Here is a 21351-nt window from a genome sequence, read left to right on the forward strand (position 1 = left end):
ACAGTCTTAAGAATTCTCTTGAGATCTTGCTTTAGTCTGTAATCAGTGTACTAATTCAGAGCTTCATGGAGGGTATGGTAATAAACATGGTGTGGTACGGGAAAAAAGGAGGTGGTTGGAGAGACACCTTCTAAGAAGGGACCAGTGCGGTGGCAAATTCAGTAGTAATTCAGATAAATGGACTAAAGCAATGAGGGCGAGTACAGGGAGTGATTCAGAAGTTATTTCTGAGACAGCATAACAGGAATTGGTGGCCAGTGTGACAACGACATATAAATTTTGTTTTGGCTTCGTCCTCTGACCTTTTCACAGCAACCCCCAGTAACCTACAATCCAGGTAACACATCTCTATTCTTAATTTATTGCATAATAGTGACTGCTAGATGAGAAACAGAATAAGGGAAAATTCAGTCTGGAAGGGAGAAGGACTTCCATTTTAGAGTTGTGTAGTTTGAGGAGCTGTGAGACTGGAGCAGGCAGTATGTTTTGATGCTGTGTTAATAAAATCTTTTGAGTTTAGTGGGTACTTAGTGAAGAGTCCATCTCCAAGCCCAAACCCCAAATATAATCAAAATTGTAAGTTTTACTTAATCCATTCAAAAATTTGAAATGCATATGTTTATTAATGTTTGCCATGTGAGGATCATATTATAAATACTGTTCTGGAGGTCAGTATTTCATCCTTTTGAAGTCACTTAAAAAATACTGGTAATTCTATAATTGGCTTTTTAATGGCTATAAACCGTTATGTTGAAGGAATGTATTTAATTTACCAAACTATTCACCTGCTGATTGTACATTCAAGTTATTCCTAGTTTTTAAAAAATTTACCAAAATTTCTGTGGTTAATATAAAAAGTTTTTAACAAAGATTCTTAGCATTGGAATTTCTACAAAAACGAGAATGAAAAATTTAAATTGTATAGATAATTCTAATAAATTGCCCTCTAGAAAGAATGTATAGATTATATCCTCTACTATCCCTTTGCCTGCATAAAATAATGGCTAATATTTCTTAAGTGTATTTATTTGGGAATGATGCCAAACAATATAACAGCATAGCTCACCATTTAATTACTCTGAAATGCCCTTCGTTTTTTTAGGAAACATTTGCATACATTTGAAGCCCCACCCCTCACCCTTCCCTACCAGAGGCAGCCACATTCCCAGGCCCCTATGGGCATCGGTGTTCACAGAGCCCCGCTCTCGGCATCGGCCCCGCCCCTTCAACAGGTCTCAGACCAGCCGTACTCATTCCCATCCCCGCTTTACCTCTTTCCCAAATTTCACCAGGACTCGAAGTTTCCGTCTTTTGTCCAGGACCTGACCGCCGCCTTTACAACGTGTCTCAACTCCTACAAACTTCGTTGACCATCCCAAGTTTCCTCCTAACACTAGCTCCTCGGGTCTCTGCCGAACGGAACTGCACTTCCTGTAAGATGGCCGCCCCCTTGGTGCTCCTCCGTCGTGGCTCACGGGCGCCGCCATCTCTCTCGTTTTGCCCAAAAGACAAAATAGAATCCAGCTCGCGCCGCCACGGCCTTGGATAGGGTCCAGCCTCTAAAAAATTATTCAGCCTAGTGCTTCTGACCGACAACGAGGAGAGAAAGGCAAGGAAGTGTCCAAGAGTGATTTCAATTCTTCCCGCTCTGAGCCTTAGCCTCCATCATGACCGTTTCCGCCCCGATCGCTGAGGTGGGCGTGGCCACGTTACGTCATAGCGGTCGTTGGGCCCGAGCTCCAACACGCGAAAGGCCCTGAGGTCGGGCCGGGCCGGAGGCGTCCCTAGCGACAGCGAGAGAGGGGATTTGGGCGCGACAGCGGGGGAGTGGGAGTCATTTTGGAAGTGAATTCAGTATTTGGCAGCTGGCGGGAACCTTGAGAATCTCAGCAGCAGGTGGGTCGGGGTCTGCACGTGGGTCCGGAGTGAGGGGCCTGTGAGGCCAGTGAAAGGCCTTCTGGGGAGTGTCTTTAGGTTCAGTCACTGGGGAGGCTTGGCTTCAGTAATAGGCCCGTTAGCGGTCAGTGTTATTAAATGTATGAAGAGAGAAACGACCAAGGCTCTGACTGAGGGTTTTTGTCGATGTGGGTATTTTGAAACCCAGCCCTCCTAAAATTGAGTTCCCCCGCTGACTTTATATTTAACCTCTCTATGCCAAACTTTATTCTTTTTCTTGTCCCACCCTTGTTCCCCTCAGGATTGAGGAGTATCAAAGGGGGGGATTGAAACTGAGCAGGACCCTGAAGTACCTCTTGGGTACAGAAGCTCCTCTGTGTCACCCCCTTTCTAGTTTGTAGAAAAAGGCTTTGGTCTCTTGGGGTTTCCCTGAGTTCCAAAGATCAGACTAATTAGGGGAGTGAGGGAATATAGAAATAGGAAAAAGCAGACAAGAAACAATATTTCACAGAGTCCTCGTTCCTCCTCAAAGGATGTGCATAACGATCTGATGCATACCTTTAAGTTGTTCTGCAGAAACTAAGACACCTGCCAGGGTGGAGGGTGGTGACTACTTGCTGAGCATAAGCATGCAGACCTCAGACTGGTTGGAACCAGAAAGTTGATTAAGGTTCCTGAAACACTCTGTCACCTCACCAACAACCAATCGGAAGAAAGTCATCCCTTACCTGCATCCCTCACCACAAATGCTGCCTTTAAAAACCCTTCCCTGAAAGCCATCGGGGAGTTGGGTCTTTTGAGCCTGAGCTGCCAGTTCTCCTTGCTGGGCCCTGTAGTAAACACTGGACTTTCCTTCACACCAACCCGGTGTCAGTAAATTGGCTTTGCTGCTCAGCGGGTGAGCTGACCCAAGTTTGGTTTGGTAGCAATTTCTGCTCGTGAAGCTCAGTGATTAAGACCTGGAGTGGTAGGTGTAGATCAGTGAATTCGATGTCTCATGCAGGTCTGTGATTCACTGTGGGGCTCAGACTTGGAGAAGCCTGGGATGGGGGACGGGTGCTAATGAATGGGGGTTTCTGGTTCAGATTTCAGATTTAACTTGGAGTCATTTTTTGTTGTTATTGTTTTGTGGGGGAGGCTAGTGTATGTGGAGGGGCATGAGGCTGGCACTTTGGAGACCCAGGGTCCCTGGAGAGTAGGTAGGTTGAGGTTCAGATGGCGATTCCTGGGCACAGACTTGATGATAGATTCATTCAGCTGATCCAAATCCAGTTCGCTCCTTCAAGTCCATACCTTCATCAAGGCACTAATTAGAAACTCTTTTGTCTTGCCACATAAACACTCTTGTCATTGTCTTCCCAACCAAAAAAGTAGTTAGATATGATCTAGTGATGTGTTATAAAAGATAACGTTTTATTCTTCTTGCCTCCAACTTTACTCCACAGTTTTCTTGGATATTTCCTTTCAGGTTCATGCTACACAAGTGAAAACATCTGTTACCCGAAACGCTGATCTCCAGTGCAAACCATTGTGTATGTTTAATATTTTTTTGTTACTTTGCATTTGGAATGACCTGTATAACAGATATAATTTGGTTTTATCACTTCATTTCTGATTGTAAACACTTCCATAGTATAAAACGATTACAGATTTTCTTAATGGCTGCAGTAGTGTCACATCAGGTGGGTGAACCAGTGACAAGGTTACTTGAGTCACATTAAATGTACGTATACATTAATTTGGATAGGCTTGACTTATATATCTATACTTTTCTGCAACATGTTATGATTCTATGCTTATCCAGGTTCTCTCACCCACCCACAGGATTTGTTGCCATTTACTACTGAATAATTCAGAGTTTTCATTTATATTTCCTTTTTAGTTTGAAGGTTTTTCATGTGTTTTTTTCCTGGATATGCAGGGTTTTGTTTCTATTTTGATTAATGTGTTGAATTTCTCATTACTGTTGATTTCTAGTTTTGTTGCATTGTGGTCAAGGAATAAGCCTCTTTGATATTGACTTGTGAAACTTATGAAAATTTCTTTCTATGGCCTACTTTGCTCTGTAAAGCTTTATATTTTAATATTTACACATAGGTGTATTTCTGGAAAGGCAGGTGGCCCTTCTAGGGCAACACGAGTGATTCCATAAAGTGAATGGGTGCAATGCCAAGAAATCATCAGCAGGGACATGAGGGCTCATGGACAAGGAGTCATGAAATTTGGATGTGGCCAAGATATTGCATTCATGTTCTCCTCCCCCATGAAGTTTTATAGCTATAGTTTTATAGTCCTATAAATAGTTTTATACCATTTCTCTTGTCCAGATCTCTAGTCCTGGTGCCTGAAATGATTCTAGGCTGGAGACCGAGGGGGACTGCATGTACTCAGAGGTCAGAGAACAGTTGCAGTAGGGGCAGGGCAGTGTCTGTGGGTTTGGGGGTTTAGAAAAGCTACTGGGAAATTATCTTAGAAAAATTTGTGGCCAGAAGGAGTGGAAACAAAAACTCACAGTAATCCCACTGAATCAGTGACCTTATAATGTGAGTCTTTCTGACTCCTTGTCTCTCTGATTTGCTGCTTTGGAGTGAGTATTGGAACTTGCTCCTTTTCCATTTCTCTGTTTGTGGAAGAAGGTTGCTGTCTGTGTGTATGCATTGAGTGTTCTAAGAGCTGTTTCAGAAGTCCAGTTTATGCATTGTGGTTATGTGCTACCTTCTGGTGTGATATTAAACTGCCTGAAAAGTAGTAAAATTTCAGGCAGTTCTACAGAGAACTAAACTTTTGGAGGTTGTCTGGTTAAGAAGGTACAATGGTTAAGGTGATGAGCTTTGGAGAGAAAAGGCCTGGGCTTGAATTCTAGCCCTGCCTCTTAGAAAGTATGTGACTCTGGGCAAGATACTTTATCTCTAGGTTTTAATCTTTGGCTTCCTTCTTCTAGTGATTTGATACTTCTAGATTGGTGGTGAGGATTAAATAAGAAAATGCTTAGGATTTGCTTAACACATTACTCTTCATAATGTTTGCTCTGCCTTGAGGTCTAGATGTTGTGGTTTTTTTAAACAAAAGAAAACTCTTAAGTATTGGGATTTGATGTTAGAGGATGCCTATATTAGTTTTTTTTAAAATAAATTTATTTATTTATTTTTGGCTGTGAGGGGTCTTTGTTGCTGCGCGAGGGCTTTCTCTAGTTGCAGTGAGTGAGGGCTACTCTTCGTTGCGGTGCGTGAGCTTCTCATTGCGGTGGCTCTTCTTGTTGCGGAGCACAGGCTCTAGTCATGTGGGCTCAGTAGTTATAGCTCATGGGCTCTAGAGCACAGGCTCAGTAGTTGTGGCGCATGGGCTTAGTTGCTCCGCCACATGTGGGATCTTTCCAGACCAGGGCTTGAACCCATGTCCCCTGTGTTGGCAGACGGATTCTTAACCACTGCGCTGCCAGGGAAGCCCCCATATTAGTTTTCTGTTAGTTCTGTGATAAAGTAACATAAATTAGTGGCTTAAACAACACAAGTCTATTATCTTACAATTCTATAGGTTAGAAGTTCAACATGGATTTTACGGGGCTAAAATCAAGGTCTCAGCAGGAGTGTGTTATTTTCTAGAGGCTCTAGGGAGAGAATCTGTTTGTCTTTTCCAGCTTCTAGAGGCTGCCCACACTCCTTGGTTCCTGTTTCCCTTTCCCTCCATCTCCAAAGCCAACAACGGTGTGTAGAGTTCTTGTCACATCACATCTCTCTCTGGTCTCTTCTGCTTTCTTCCATGTATAAGGATCCTTGTGATTACATTGGGCCTACCTGAATAATCCAGGAAATCTATGTTTAGGTCATCTGATTAGCAACTGTAATTTCATTAGCAATCTCAGTTCCCCTTTGCCTTGTGATGTAACATATTCACAGCTTCCAGGGATTAGAACGTGGATATCTTTGTGAGGGCCATGGTTCCACCTACTGCAGCACCTTTACTGCAGGACGCCACCGCAATAAATAAGTAAATTTATATATAAAAAAAAATTAATATAGGCGTCCTCTAACATCAAATCCCAGCCGACAAGGTGTGTGGCTGAGGGGAATGTACAAATTAAAGCGAATTTGCTTTTGAGTCCTTAGAATCAAGTGAAGTAAGGAGAAGGAAGTTCCAGAATCAGGAAAGCGTCACTTCTGGGGATGCCATTAATTTGAGATGTGAGAGCCATGACCAGAATTTGAGTGACAATCTAGAAAAGTAAAAAAAGAAGAATCCGAGTTCCAGTCATTTTCTAAGAACAGAAGAAAATGACCAAGGTCCAGGTGAGTTTTACATATTTATTTATTCCCTCCTTTCTTTTCCGTTGTATTTGTAGAGGCTTATAAAAATTGACTTGATTAATTGGAAAATGACACACTGATAAGAGCCTGAATCTGAAGACAAATAAATATCAACCATAATGTTGATGTCACGGTAAACTAAGAATGGTGGGAATGCAGGTCAGAGATTATGGTCAGAATTTTGGAGTCAGAATATTAATAAAAAACTGTAAGACCTGAGGGGTTATTTATGTTGAGCTACCAGATTATCTCCAATAATTTTGGTAGCCAGTGCCAGCAAGAGAAACACAAAACATTACATGATTCGTGTTTTTGTACAGAGAAAGTAGATCATTTCCTCAGAAAAGTAAGTATTTCCTGGCACTGAAGTTTTAATAAATTTCTTGATGACTTTTCCTGCAGGGCGCAGTGGCCTCAATGGCAGCCTTCTGGTATATGCAAGAAGAGGTTCCCATTTCTCTGTTTCATGTGTGTGTGTGTTTTTACACTTTCTTGTGGGGGCATAACATACATATAGTAAAGTGAATTTTTACACAGTTGTACACCTGTGGTTGTTTCTTATAGGGTTCCTTCAGTACCCTTCTGGTATTCTGGCTTTCTTCAGATATAAAAATCTAGATTTATCTAGACAAATGGATGGTTTAAATGGCCTCTCAAGCCATTTTTGCTGAATTGGATTCCGGGTACAGACCTACCAGCAGAGTTTAAAATCACATTCTCTGCTAAAGACTTGGGATGTAGGGATCCATGATGTTGTCTTTGTCACTGCATTCCAGTCTTATAAATGTAGTATTCTTCCTGAATTATTCATTGTCAGTTTTTATCTACATCCTTGTATTAGTTTCCTGTGGGTGCCATAATACATTACCGCAAAGTAGGAGGCTAGAACGACAGAAGTGTATGCCCTCACAGTTCTGGAGCCCAGAAGTCTGAAATCAGGTTGTCAGTGAGGCTGTGCTCCCTCCAGAGCTCAAGGGGAAATCTGTCCCTCTCCTCGTCCAGCTTCTGGTGGCTGTCTGCATTCTGTGGCTTGTGGCCTTATCATTCCAATCTCTGTCTCTGTCTTCACGTTACCTCCCCCTCTTCTGTTTGTCTCCTTCTGTCTGTCTCTTATAAAAACACTTGTCATTGGGTTTAGGGCCCACCCAGACTATCTGGGACTATCTTCTTATTTTAAGATCCTTAATTACTATATTTGCAAAGACCCTTTATCCAGACAAGGTAAAATGTACAGGTTCTGGGGATTAGGAAGTGGACATATGTTTTAGGAGGCCACCATCCAACCTGCTACCTTCCACTTTTATCATTTTTTGTTGTTATCAAATGAGTCATATACAAATCATTTGTTTGTGAAATATACAGAAACAATATGGAAGTAAATAGAGCAAAAAAAGAAAGTGGCCCTGTCAAATCCTTCTCTACTCATCACTTAGGAGAGAAATAATTCTGTTTTTATTAACACTTATATGCACGTAGATATACATACATTATGTATACTTATGTGCATATACACATATTTTTTGTGAAAATATTTTTGCATTACTGAGATCATAATAAACACATTACTTGCTTTATTCCTATAGCAACCTGCCCTGGAGAGTGTTCCATTCAAGTATTTATGTATCTATTTCATTGCTTTTAGGTTTGCATGGTATTTCCTAGCATGTATATGCCTTAATTTATGTACTCTGTTTATATAAAGGTACTTTTTTTTTTGGCCCGCCGTGCAGCATGTGGGATCTTCGTTCCCTGCAGTGGAAGCATGGAGTCTTAACCACTGGATTGCCAGGGAAGTCCCTAAAAGTACATTGTAGCCATAAAGTTTCTTCACAATACACATCCTGAATATGTGTGAAATTTTTTTTAGGTTAGATTCCTAAAAGGGAAATCTATGAGTCAAATGGTACCTGGACTTAAATTTTTCATGGTTGCTACAAAATTGCCCTTTTTTAAAGTCTTCAGCACTTCCTCTCAGAGTTTATGGAAGTCTCTGTTTTTCCCACATTCTTTCTATTATTTAATATTCTATCAGTTTTAAAATCTTACAAATCTGAAATATAAAAGCTGTATCATGTTTTGAAGGTTGTAGAGCCTAGTGTTTAGTGTTTTTAAATTAATTTATTTTATTATTTTATTTTATGTATTTATTGTTTCTGGCTGCGTTGGGTCTTCATTGCTGCACGTGGGCTTTTCTCTGGTTGCAGCGAGCGGGGGCTACTCTTCGTTGTGGTTTGTGTGCTTCTCATTGCGGTGGCTTCTCGTTGCGGAGCTCTAGGCGCGCGGGCTTCAGTAGTTACGGCACGTGGGCTCAGTAGTTGTGACTTGTGGGCTCTAGAGCACAGGCTCAGTAGTTGTGGTGTATGGGCTTAACTGCTCCGTGGCATGTGGGATCTTCCCGGACAAGGGCTTTGAATCCGTGTCCCCTGCACTGGCGGGCAGATTCTTAATGACTGCGCCACCACGTGAAACCCCTAGTATTTAGTTTAAGAGCACAAATTCTGTGGTCAGATTCACTCATTCATATCTTGCCTTGGTCTATAATTACCTGCTTGATCTTATTCTGGTTATTTAATCTCTCTGCAGTCCTTTCTTCATCTGAAAAATGGGAATTATAATAGAATTTACATGAAAGGATTATTCTGAAGATTAAATAGGTTAATATATATCAGAGTTTTTCAGCCTCAGCACTATTGACTTTTTTGGCCAAACAACAAATTCTTTGTTGAGGGGACACCACAGGATTATAGAATATTTAGCAGTTTCCCTGGTCAGTACCCACTGGATGTCAGTAGCACCCTCCCACCCCCAAGTTGTGATAACCTAAAATGTCATATGTCTGCTGTTGTAAAATAATTGTTGGCCAGTTGAGAACCACTGATCTCTGTATATATGTATATACATATGTAGGACATATCTTAGAACATTGCCTGTTATTTAATAAGTGCTATCAGAATTAGTTTTACTATTATTTTTACTTGCATTACTATCAGTGACTTTGAACATATTTTAATGTATTTATTAACTGTTTGTATTCTGTGAATTGCCTGATCAAATCCTTTGTGCTGATTTTGTTTTTTCTGATCTCTAAAAAAAAAAATAGGTTTCAGGGATATTAATCTTTTTCTGTTTTTTTGCAAGACATTTTCTAGTTGGTATTGTTAATGTGCTAGTTCATGTGAGTAGTAAACTACTCATTTCTACATATTGATCTATCACAGTCTATCTTCAAGTAATATTATACCACTTCATTCATAGTATAAGAACCTTAAAAGAGTGTGCTTCCATTTCTTCTCTACCAGCCTTTGTGCTATTGTTGTCCTACATTTTACTTCTTTGTATTTTAGAAATCCCACAATACATTATTATCATTGCTTTAAACAATCAGTTATCTTCTAAAGATATATAAAAAAATAAGAACATTCAACCACATCCATGTTTTTCATGATACTGGAAATACTGTTATATGTCAATTTAACCTATCTCTTAGAAGAAAAACTAAGACAATTGAAATAACTAGTTTTCTAATCTTTAGTTCTGTTTCCACAAATGAAACCTATCATTTTTCACAATGAGAAAGCAAAAAATAATATACAAACCAAAAGAGCTAACCTGAAATCATTTATCCCCTTTATCAAGATAATAGGTTAAGTGCAGGAGATAACAAAACAAGAATAGTTACTGTTTTTTTAACCATTTAACTAACTCTGGCTCAAAGTTAATAAATAACAGCAATGTACAACCCATAAATGTATACAAATTCCATATCACATTTTCCCTACTTTATAAGGAAAGAAAATTGTTTGTTTGTTTGTTTTTGCAGTACGTGGGCCTCTCACTGTTGTGGCCTCTCCTTGTTGTGGAGCACAGGCTCCGGACGCGCAGGTTCAGCGGCCATGGCTCACGGGCCCAGCCGCTACGCGGCATGTGGGATCCTCCTGGACCAGGGCACGAACCCGCGTCCCCTGCATCGGCAGGCGGGCTCTCAACCACTGCGCCACCAGGGAAGCCCCATTATAACATTCTTGATTGAAAGTTATTTCACTTGGCACTTTGAAAATACTATTTCATTCTTTTTCAGGCTTCCATCACTGCTGTTGAGAACTTAGAGGCAATGAATCATATTTGTTCTTTTGTTAGGTATATGTCATTTCCCTTTGGATATTTTTGAATTTTCCCTTTGAGTTTTGGTGTTCTGCAGTTTTACCTCCATGTGTCTAGGAGTGGATCTCTTTTTCCTGATCCTGCTTGAAATTGTGGGGTTCTCTTATCCTGAGATTTTGTGTCTTTTACCAGCTCTAAAATATTCTCTGCCCTTACATCTTTGGTTATTACCTTCCCTCAAATTTTCTGTTCTTCCCTCAGACTCAGAATAGGTGTAAATTCAACATTCTCACTCTATGCTTCATATCTCTCAACTTCGCTTTTGTATTTTCTATCATTGTCTTTTGCACTTCAGATCTGTTGTCTAGTTCACCATTCTCTCTATGTCATATCAAATTGGTAGTCAATCTATAAATTGAAACTCCTAATTTCAATTACTGTATTTCTTCAATTACTGTATTTTATTTCTGAATTACTGTAATAATTCAAAAGAGAATTCATCTTTGTTTCTTCAAGTTAGCCCACTCATCTTTAAGACTCTGTTATGCCTTTGTACATATTAAACATTGTTTATATTCAGTGTCTTACAATTACAGCATCATCAGGTTTTTCATGTTTAATTCTAGCGCTTATTGTTTCTGTTTAACTTGTGCACAGTGAAGGCTTCTTGAGAGTAAGAATACATGTGTTTGTTTTGATATCACCTGGTTTGTTTTGATATCACCTGCATGTAGTTCAGTGCACGCACATATGCACACAGATGGCAAACCTATCAAGGTTAACAAGAGGTTTTAATGACCACATTTCAGAAAACCTTCTGAATTATTGAGGGGGTGGGTGGCTGAATCACAGCAGCAGGATATCTGTATAAGACTTTCCATTCTTCCACACTATATAATGTAAATCACCTATATAGATACAACCTACACAGTAGAAATGATTAGAGTAGATTTCTATACTTCTCTTCCAAACCATCAAATGATCACCCCAGATTAAAGAAGAATTCGTTACTACAGGAATCATTATTATTTGAAGATGTAGCTGTGGAGTTCACCCGGGAGGAGTGGAGGCTACTAGACCCTGCTCAGAAGAACCTGTACCAGGATGTGATGCTAGAAAACTATAGCAACCTGCTGTCCGTGGGTAAGAACTGCTTCCCTGTGCCACCCAGGGTGCCCAATCAGCAGTCTTTCCTTTCTCAGTTGTGCAGTGATTTGGGGGCAGGTATCTGAAGTGTGAATAATGTAAGAGAGATTGTCAGACTTTTTCTGCAAAGGGCCAGATAGTAAATACTGCAGGCTATTCGGGCTACCTACTGTCTCTGTAATTATATTCTGTTTTTTTTTTAAATAACACTGTTATTTTATTTTGTTTTTTCAGCACACACATATTTTTATTTATCAATTATATAAGTATTCTGCTAAATTTATTATATGCACTATAAAATATACTTAAAAATAGAAACATCAAAAGGATGAAACATCAGTGAGATAAATATTTTTAAATGGTTTTAATTTTTAAAATTTAATGGTACAAAACACTTTTGCTATCATGTTTTAGAAGTTTGCCTTCACTTTTCAAATACTCTGTTTTGTAAGAGCACTTTATTCTGAATTAATAATGCTTTTAAAATGTAAAAAAATGCCTTAGTTACAGCCACAGACCATAGTTTGCTGGCCCCTACATAAGACTTGAATTTTATAAGTGACAGATTCTCAGTCTCCTCTCGGGCCTCAGATAGAGGGAGTATGTTTTCCCTACTCCAAGGGGAAAACTCTTTTCCAAGGTACAGTCACACAATCTATAAAAGGTATCATTTAACAATGTTTAGATATCACACCCAAAGATATTTTCCTAAATATTCTGTTATTTTTTGTGAATAGGGTATCAAAGTCCCAAACCAATTCAGATCTTCAAGTTGAAGCAAAGAGACAAACCATGGTTAGAAAAGGAAAATATCCACGGTCAGAACTTTCCAGGTAAGTGAATGAGAAACATCCAGGTAGAAAAGAAGTAAATTCCTAGATTTGTGGAGGCCTCACACCTTTGAAATAGTGTTGAGGTGACTCATCTTCTGGTTTCTAACCTTTTGACAGTATCTAAACAGAGCCTCTAAGTATTACTCTCCTATGTTAATATTCATTGCTTAAGCATTTAGAGGAAAATACTCCTGTGTTCTCACCCCTGGATTTGATACTGATTTATTTCATCTAGGATCTTGATTTGTTTTGCTTCGATATTTTTCTTTCTGAGGATTCTCAAATTTTTCGCTTCTTCATTGACTGCCATAGTATCACTGCTTGTTCCTTCCTCTTCCCTTGCTTTGAAAATTCAGTCTTCCACACCTCTCTGCAAAGAGAGAACTTCAAATTCACCATCGTCTTCTGACTACTGAACCTTGGGTAATATTGATTTCCTTCCTAACGTTCAGCCCCACCCAGGGTGCTGTGTTCCCTTGGTAACCCGGTCTTTTAATGTGCATCTGTCTGTTTCCTTATTCTGGATGGGCAAATATGAACTAAAGCAAATGTAGCAAAACATTAACTGTAGAATCAAAGAGGTGGATATATGGCTGTTCACTGTGTAATTCTTTCAATTTGTCTGTTTGAAAATTTTTATAATAAAATGGTAAGGGAAGAGCTATAAGTATTGTAATTTTCGGAGTGAATTATGCCTCCCACATACACTGAAATAAAGGAATTCACTCAAATAAAAAAACAAAAACAGAAAATTCACAATCTTAGACCCCACCTGAAATCAAACCATAAACCTCATGCATACTTTGCTGATTTCTCTGTATATTTGCTGGATCAGGTATTTATCTTGATCCATCTTAGTTACTCTCAGTTTAATTTCCTGAGTCTAAACAATTCTACTACCAGCTATGGGATATTTAAATCCCTCTGTGATCAAGGGACTGCAAGATACAATGTGATGCTTACATAGAATTTTCTTTCCATTCCCTAAATTCAAAGTCAGCTTCATTTAAACCAGTCTCTACAATGCCCGCCGCACGTATGATTGTTTCATTGATTCATCCCCTCAACAAGTATTTTTAATGCCTAAAACACGCTGCTATGTAGTGTGCTTTATATTATGTGGCTACAGCAGAGAATAAAAGGGATTAAGTTATTACTCTCACAGAACTTGCATTCTAAGTGAGGGAGGTACACAAGAAATATACAAATTTTTCTGGTGGTAATTAGAACCATGGAGAACAATGTAGTGGGTAATGAATGTCAAGCAATAGGAGGGCCTGATGTTTTATACACAACGGACAGGGAATGCCTCTCTGCTCTGCTAGGGTGGCTGAGTGGAGTGAGGGATGATCCATGGGTAGGCCTGGGAAAAGTGTACCAGCAGTGGTGGTCCTGAGGCAGAGGTGTACCTGGCGTGTTTGAGGACTGTCCAGGAAGCCTGTGTGGGGAGAGCAGAGCGATCAAGAGCGGAAGTGATACTCATGAGGTGAGAAAGGGGCCCACACGATGCAGGGCACTGCAGGCCATTTTAAGGACTTAGAATTTTTTTCAGAATGACAGTTATTGAATGGTTTGGGGCAGAAGAATGACATGATCTGGCTTATGTTTTTGGGTTTTTGTTTGTTTTGTCCACACTGCACAGCTTGCGGGTTCAATCCCCCGACCAGGGATTGAACCCAGCCCTGGCAGTGAAAGTGATGAGTCCTAACCACTGGACTGCCAGGGAATTCCCTCTCTGGGAATTTCTATACAGGCACAGCTCATTTTATTGTGCTTTGCTTTACTGTACTTCGCAGATAGTGTGTTTTTTGCAACTGAAGGTTTGTGGGGAATTCCTTGGTGGTCCAGTAGTTAGTAGGACTCTGCACTTCCACCACAGGGGGCACGGGTTCGATCCCTGGTCGGGGAAGTAAGATCCCGCAAGACTCGTGGTGCAGCCAAAACAAAACAAAACAAAACAAATTGAAGGTTTGTGGCAGCCCCGTGTCAAGCAAGTCTATCAGCACCATTTTTCCCAACAGCGTTTGCTCACTTTGTGTCTGTGTCACATTTTGGTAATTCTCTCTATATTTCAGACTCTTTTATTACTATTATATTTGTTATGGTGATTTGTAATCAGTGATCTTGGATGTTACTTCTGCGACTTGCTGAAGGCTCAGATGATGGTTAGCATTTTTTAGTGAGAAAGTATTTTTAAATTATGTGTACACTGTGTACACTATGTACACTGTTTTAGACATAATGCTATTGCACACTTAATAGACTACAGTATTGTGTAAACATAACTTTTATATGCACTGGGAAACAAAAAAATTCACGTAACTAGCTTTATTGCACTATTTGCTTTATTGTGGTGGTCTGGAACTGAACCTGGAATATCTCCAAGGTATGCCTGTACAGATAATCCCAAATTTGTCCTCTAGCCAAAGTCTTCTCCATATTCCTCTCTCCAGTTGAGTTCTTCATGTCTGCACCAAGATATCCATCTCAAAATGTTTATGTCAAAAAGGTCATGAAGAACCTAGGGATAAGATGGGAATAAAGACACAGACCTACTAGAGAATGGACTTGAGGATATGGAGAGGGGGAAGGGTAAGCTGTGACAAAGTGAGAGAGTGGCATGGACATACATACACTACCAGACGTAGGGTGGATAGCTAGTGGGAAGCAGCCGCATAGCACAGGGAGATCAGCTAGGTGGTTTGTGACCACCTAGAGGGGTGGGATAGGGAGGGTGGGAGGGAGGGAGACGCAAGAGGGAAGAGATATGGGAACATATGTTTATGGATAACTGATTCACTTTGTTATAAAGCAGAAACTAACACACCATTGTAAAGCAATTATACTCCAATAAAGATGTTAAAAAAAAAGCTAGATGTAAATAAATAAAGACAGAATGCCTGGGACTTCCCTGGTGGTCCAGTGGTTAAGAATCTGCACTTCCACTGCAGGGGGCATAGGTTCAATCCCTGGTCAGGAAACTAAGATCCTTCATGTTATGCAGTACAGCAAAAAAAAAAAAAAAAAAAAAAAAATTAATAAAACCAAAAAGAAAAAAAAATACACACCTGATTTTCCCACATTCAAAACCTGTCTCCCTGATGTTCCTCAACAACTTAGCTGGTACGTCTAGTCATTTAAGCCAAATACCTAGGGAAAACCTTGATTCCTCCCTTTTACTTACATTGAATTCAACACTGAATGTTGCTTTTTCCTTCTCCTAGATGTATCTTGAGTTCATTCGCTTCTCCACACGTACACTATTGTTGCTCCACACCAAGCCACCATTATCTCTTCCCTGGATTACTTTATTAACTTCCTCTCTCCTACACTCCTTCCTCTCCCATCACTATCCATGTAGCAGTCGGCAACCTCTTGGAAATATAAATCAGAACCCCCACCTTCTCAAAACTTCCAGTGGCTTGCCACTAGTCTTAGCGTCAAATTCAGATTCTTCCTACCAGATCTACATGAGATGCCTTCTGTCTACCTTTTGAACTTCAACGCTTCCTTCTCCCTATATAGCTATTCCACTCGGCCTACTGGCTACCTTTCTATTTCTTGACCTGGCCAAAACCTTTCCTGTCTCAGGGCTTTTGCATTGCTGTTGTACTTGAATGAAAACTTGCAATTCTTTACATGAGGTTGCTTATTCTTTATTCCTGGTTTCTTGGCTCAACTTTTATTTTCTCACAGGTGTTTACCTATTTAAAGTTGACCAACTCCCACTGTTCTTTTTCATATGCTAGGAACCAGTTTTCAGTCTGAAGTTGTCTTATTTCTTTGCTTCCGTTTTGTTCTCTTTTGCCTAGTGGGATGCACTTGTATTCAAGTGCTAGGACAGTGAATGATACATAGTAGACATTCAATAAGCATTGGGGAAATGACTGGCTATATCCTCCATCATGCTAGATCAGATGTCTCTCCAACTTACTTTGTCTTATGTTAATGAGACACATTTCTACGTCATCCTCTTTGCCCGTTTTGCAAGGATCTATTTGGAGAGCAGCAAAAACTTTACTAATTGAGAATTGTCTACTATTGATTCTGAATCAGCTGGTTTTTTTTTAAGATGTTATGGCTTTATTTAATTGTGTTTCCCCTCATATTCAAGAAGTAAATTTACACCTGATGGTTTCCTTCATATGACAGAATTGTCACAAAGAGCCAGCCCAAACCTTGGCATTTTAGAAGCAGTTTTATTACCTGATTTAGAAGCAGTTTTATTACCATAACCTGATTATGAAAGAATTAATTTTCTTTCTAGAAGTTGGAGAAATTGGTGATCATATGCAGTGGTCTTTGGAAATCCAAAACAAGCGTAAAAATATGGAAAGAGGCCGTGAACACAGTTCATCGGGAAATGTGTTTCATCTGCGCAGAAATCTTGTTACTTTAAGTCAAAGCCATGATAAGTCTGATGTACTGAACTCTAATTTAGATTTAGTTAACCAGAATAAAAGCTGTGTAGCGAAGAATCCTGACAAGTTTAATAAATATGAGAAATCGTTTCTTCATACTAAGCATGAAAAACGTTACACTGGAGTTAAATGCAATAAATATGGAAACACCATCTGCACCAATTCGAAACTCAGTATACATCAGATTGAAAAACGAAAGAAACATGAGTGTATTGAATGTGGTAAAACCTTCATCAAAAACTCTCAACTCACTGTACATCAGAGAACTCATACAGGAGAGAAACCATATAAATGCCTTAAATGTGGTAAAGCCTTCTGTAGGAAAGCAGAGCTCAATATACATATGCAAGTGGAAAGAGGAATAAAACCCCATGAATGTAGTGAGTGTGGGAAAACTTTCTCCAGGAAATCTCAGCTCCTTGTACATCAGAAAACTCATACGGGAGAGAAGCCCTATACATGCGGTGAATGTGGAAGAGGCTTCATCCAGAAGGGTAATTTTCTTATACATCAGCGAATTCATACTGGAGAGAAGCCCTATGGATGCAAGGAATGTGGTAAAGCCTTCAGTCATAAGCCATGTCTTGTTGCACATCAGGTATTTCACACTGGAAATCCTCCCTATGTATGCAGTGAATGTGGAAGAGCTTACTTTCAAAAGTCGAGTCTCATTAGACATCAAAGAGGTCATACAGAAGAGAAACGCTATAAATGCAATGTATGTGGGAAAGGCTACTCCACGAAGTCAATACTCAGTAGACATCAGAGAATTCATACAGGAGAGAAACCCCATGGATGCAGCAATTGTGGGAAAGCCTTCTGCCACAAGTCCTCCCTCACTAAACATAAGAAAACTCATATGAAAGAGAAATGTGTGGATTCAGTCAAGGTGGAAAATGATTTTCTTGGGAACCACAGCTCATTATGTACCACAGAACCTGTACAGGAGAAAAACTCTCTTGAAACAATGACAGTGCAAGGGCCTTCTGTGGCCGTGCAGACATCATTAAATATCAGTGGGTTCCTAGCCCAAGGGAATGTAGTCCTTGTGGGACAGCCTGTTGCCAGATGTGTACCCTCAGGAAATAACAGAGAATTTGTACAGGAGAGAAACCTTATGAATGCAGTAAATGTGGTAGTGCCTTCAGTTACCAATTATGTCTTATTTTATGTCACAGGAAACGTGTAGGGAAGATTTGGTACGTTCAGTGTGGAAAAGCCTTTAGATCAAAGTTTTAGCTTTTTATATAGTTGAAAACTTTCACTGAGAATGCCAATGAATGTAGTGATAATGGGAAGATATACCTCATTAAGTATCAGTGGCTCTAAGTAGGCTGAATTGTAACGAGCTTGACTTCAAAATCATCAATAAATTCACATCAGAAAGAAATTTTAGGAAGGCAGTTGTATCAAGTCCCTAAGACCACTCTCACATTTGATTATTCTCTAAAAGCAGTCACTAAACTCATAAAAGCTGCTATACTTACTGTTACAGTTTATGACAGTGAAGAGTTACAAATTAAAATTAGCAAATGTAAAAGGTGCATGAGGCAGACTTTAGGAGAAACCAGGTGCATCCAGTTGTCCTCCCAGTGGAGTTGTATGGACAGTGCTTAATTCTTCCAGCAATGACCTGACAACACATATGGCGTATTGCCAACCAGAGAAACTCACCTGAGCCTTAGTGCTGGGGGGTGGGAGGGGCAGTAAGGGGGTTAGTTTTGGAGTCATGGAGAAACCACATGACTGACGTTAACTTCTCAAACTCCAGCCTCCTAAGGATCAAACTGATACAGAATGGCCCAGAGCCCCAGGCAAACAAAAGCAGGTGTTCACCAAAAATCATATTGCTAATGTAAACTATATGGCATGGCCGAAACCCCAGGTATACAAAGACGCTCTTGGCAGGCAGGATATTCCAAGGGCTTAGAGGTTCCTTCTCAGGTGCCAGTCAAGGGTCATTCCCTTCATTGGAACGTGCAGGGTCTGAACACCCCAAACTTGTCGAGTCAGCCTCTAATTTGCACAGCAGTGAATAGGACAAGGTTTTCAGTAGCATGGTTCCTCATCATGTGTCAGAAATAAGGAATGTCTATGGATACACCAAATGTGTTGAACCTTTAGCAGAATGGCAGAGATCTCACAAAGGAGATAAGCTCGTGATTGCAATGGAAATTTGGAACCTTGTTGACATTAGTCTACCCTCATTTTGCATCAGATTAACACCCTTAATGTGTATTTTGATAGAGAATGTCTTGAACTCTTTCTCATTGCTAGGGAATGACTCCATAACTCATTTGAAGATGGTTTATAGTCCATGTCACATTGTACCTATTATATCTAAATCTTCTATGATCTTTGCTGTATTCTTTTAGAAGCAAGTTCCTAGGGCAGCCCACACTCAAGGGGAGAGTTGAGAATCTTTGAGGGCCTTCTTAGAGCCAGCCTACCAGAATAATGATTTTCAGGGAAAAAGATATTCTTTGCCAAGAGTTGCCATGGTTTCCTGCTTAAACAGTGCTTGAACAGAAGCTGGTGCTCGTCACCCCACCCCCTCAACCTGGCCATGCAGAGCCAGCCTTCTGCCTCCTCCTCACAGCACCCTTGGACCACTCCCAAGGCGAGTGGGAGTGGTGTGACTGCTGTGACTACCACGTCCCCCTCCCAGGTGCCCCAGCACTACCACTGGGACTTGGAGGCCACAAATAACTGCCAGATCCACCTGGAGCTTCTGACGTTTACCTGTCCGTGTCTCACTACTTTGATGGCCATGATGTGGCTTTGGAGAACTTTTCCAGTTGTTCTCTTCACCAGTCTCGTGAGGGGAGGGGACATGCTGAGAAGCTGATGAAGATGCAGAACCTGTTAGGTGGCCGAATCTTTGGTGTATCCTGAAACCAGAACAGGATGATTCAGAGAGTGGGCTCAAGGCAAGGCATGTGTGTTCCACTCAGAAAAGGGCATGAATCAGTCACTACTGGAACTGCACAAATTGCCCACTGCGAAAAATGACCCCTACTTGTGTGACAACCTGAATGAGCAGATGAAATACATCAAAGAATTGGGTGACCACATAACCCACTTGTGCGTGATGAGGGCCCCCGAATCTGGCATGGCAGAGTGTCTCTGACAGGCTCACCCTGATGATGAGAGCTAAGCATCAGGCTGGCTTCCCAGTGGCCCTGGGGGTGACTTCTCTGGTTACCATGACAATGCATCCATTTTGGGTTTCCTTTACCTTTTCTGTAAGTTGTACTAAAGCATCCACTTAAGTTTTTTTCATTTGTACTATTCCTTCAAATTTGGTACCCAGATTAAAAAAAAATGACAGACACGTAAAGACCCCAGGTTATACTAGGATTCCAGTGCCATTGAGAATACCCAGTCTCATGGTAAGAGGGCCCTTGGTTGATAAGAAAATCTCACAAATGTCACCCTGTTTTTTACGTAGGAGTGATTTAGCTAGAAGTCACTGCTCCTCAGTCATTCACTTGAAACTTTGTGCTGGCTTGAACAGGACAAATGACTGACTGGTGCAAGGAATTAGGAGCCTGGAGGATGGAACCCCCACCCCCGGTCCCCTGCTCCCCCGCCATGGAACTCTTCCTCCAGTCTCTGAGGAGAGCACATGGCTGGCTGATGCTAGAATGCCTGCGGGCGTGGGATGAAGATGATTCTAAGACTGTGGACGAAAACTGAAAACAGCAACCAACTGTTTCCTCTGCAGCAAGAAGAGAAAGCAAACAGGAAAAAGCAAGTCCCATCTCCATTTTCCTTCTGCCTAGTGGCGCATGTTGGCAGAACTTAACGTGAAGCTGGCAAAAGAGAATCTGGTTTGCACTATCACAAAGCAGACAGTGGCAGAGTAGGTTGAGAGGTGAGAGACAATAGCTAAATAATCAGGCGAGCAACCTACTTCAATTGAGATTAGCTGTGGTGCGTGCCCCTGGCCCCTGCAATTTACAAATTTTACAGTCCACTTATAGACAAGTGCGGATTGAAAATATATTTGTGAATAAAATGATACTTATTTAAACAGTCCTTGAATATTTGCTCTGTATAAGACAACCTGTTAGTAAAGTTACTAGTCATTGTGTGTGTGTGTGTGTGTGTGTGTGTGTGTGTGTGTGTGTGTGTGGGGGGTTCGTTAGTAACTTTGATGGGATTTATGACCCAAAACACCAGTATGGTTTATGCCCCTAGAATCTATAACCTGTTTTGTATGTTTTGTACGGTTTTTTTATATTCTTATTTTAGGGACAAATACACAGTCGGAAATCATGTAAAGAGGGGAGAGGGAAGATCCTTTAAGGTGCTGGAATTACTGATTATTGATATGGAAAAAGATGAAATTAGATCCCTGCCTCACATTATATATCAAGATCCATTCTCCATAGATCAAAGACCTGAATTCGAAGGGTAATATTTAAAGAACATAATCTGGGGGAGGTAGTTGGATTCTGATCATTTCAAAAGCCCTCTTTCCACTGGCTTCCAACCATGACATCCTCATCCTCCCAATAATTGACTCTTGGAATTGCGCCTGTCATGGGCCACGAGGACCTTCCCATCACTGGCCCCTACAGATTATTCTTGACTGACCCCCCCCCCCCAAAGGCCTACCAATCCTAGGCTACCAGGGGACCTTCA

General features: G+C 40.6%; 1 protein-coding gene and 1 pseudogene across 5 annotated transcripts; both read left to right on the forward strand.

The window, feature by feature from the left end:
- The first annotated feature begins 1736 nt into the window (after nucleotides 1-1736).
- On the forward strand, nucleotides 1737-20732 carry LOC102990252 (zinc finger protein 350). 5 transcript variants are annotated; one of them, XM_028477772.1, is made up of 6 exons: nucleotides 1737-1896; nucleotides 3365-3428; nucleotides 5996-6182; nucleotides 11318-11444; nucleotides 12185-12280; nucleotides 20219-20732. In XM_028477772.1, the coding sequence occupies exons 3-6, from the start codon at nucleotides 6168-6170 to the stop codon at nucleotides 20398-20400; spliced, it is 420 nt and encodes a 139-aa protein (XP_028333573.1). In that variant the 5' UTR covers nucleotides 1737-1896; nucleotides 3365-3428; nucleotides 5996-6167; the 3' UTR covers nucleotides 20401-20732. The 5 variants fall into 5 exon arrangements, with proteins under 5 accessions (XP_028333573.1, XP_054935136.1, XP_007106434.1 ...); XM_055079161.1 differs by lacking the exon at nucleotides 20219-20732 and adding an exon at nucleotides 16548-17895 and having other exon boundaries at nucleotides 3342-3428; XM_007106372.4 differs by lacking the exon at nucleotides 20219-20732 and adding an exon at nucleotides 16548-17895.
- LOC102991917 (ferritin heavy chain-like) lies at nucleotides 19252-20224 on the forward strand (annotated as a pseudogene).
- Nucleotides 20733-21351: the final 619 nt, after the last annotated feature.

This window comes from Physeter macrocephalus, chromosome 17 (genome assembly GCF_002837175.3).
Source record: "Physeter macrocephalus isolate SW-GA chromosome 17, ASM283717v5, whole genome shotgun sequence".
Lineage (NCBI taxonomy): Eukaryota > Metazoa > Chordata > Mammalia > Artiodactyla > Physeteridae > Physeter > Physeter macrocephalus.

Coding starts and splice junctions, on each gene's coding strand:
- LOC102990252 (XM_055079161.1), top strand. Junction 11,445..12,184: donor TAGCAACCTGCTGTCCGTGG/GTAAGAACTGCT, acceptor TTTTGTGAATAG/GGTATCAAAGTCCCAAACCA. Junction 12,281..16,547: donor CCACGGTCAGAACTTTCCAG/GTAAGTGAATGA, acceptor TTTTCTTTCTAG/AAGTTGGAGAAATTGGTGAT.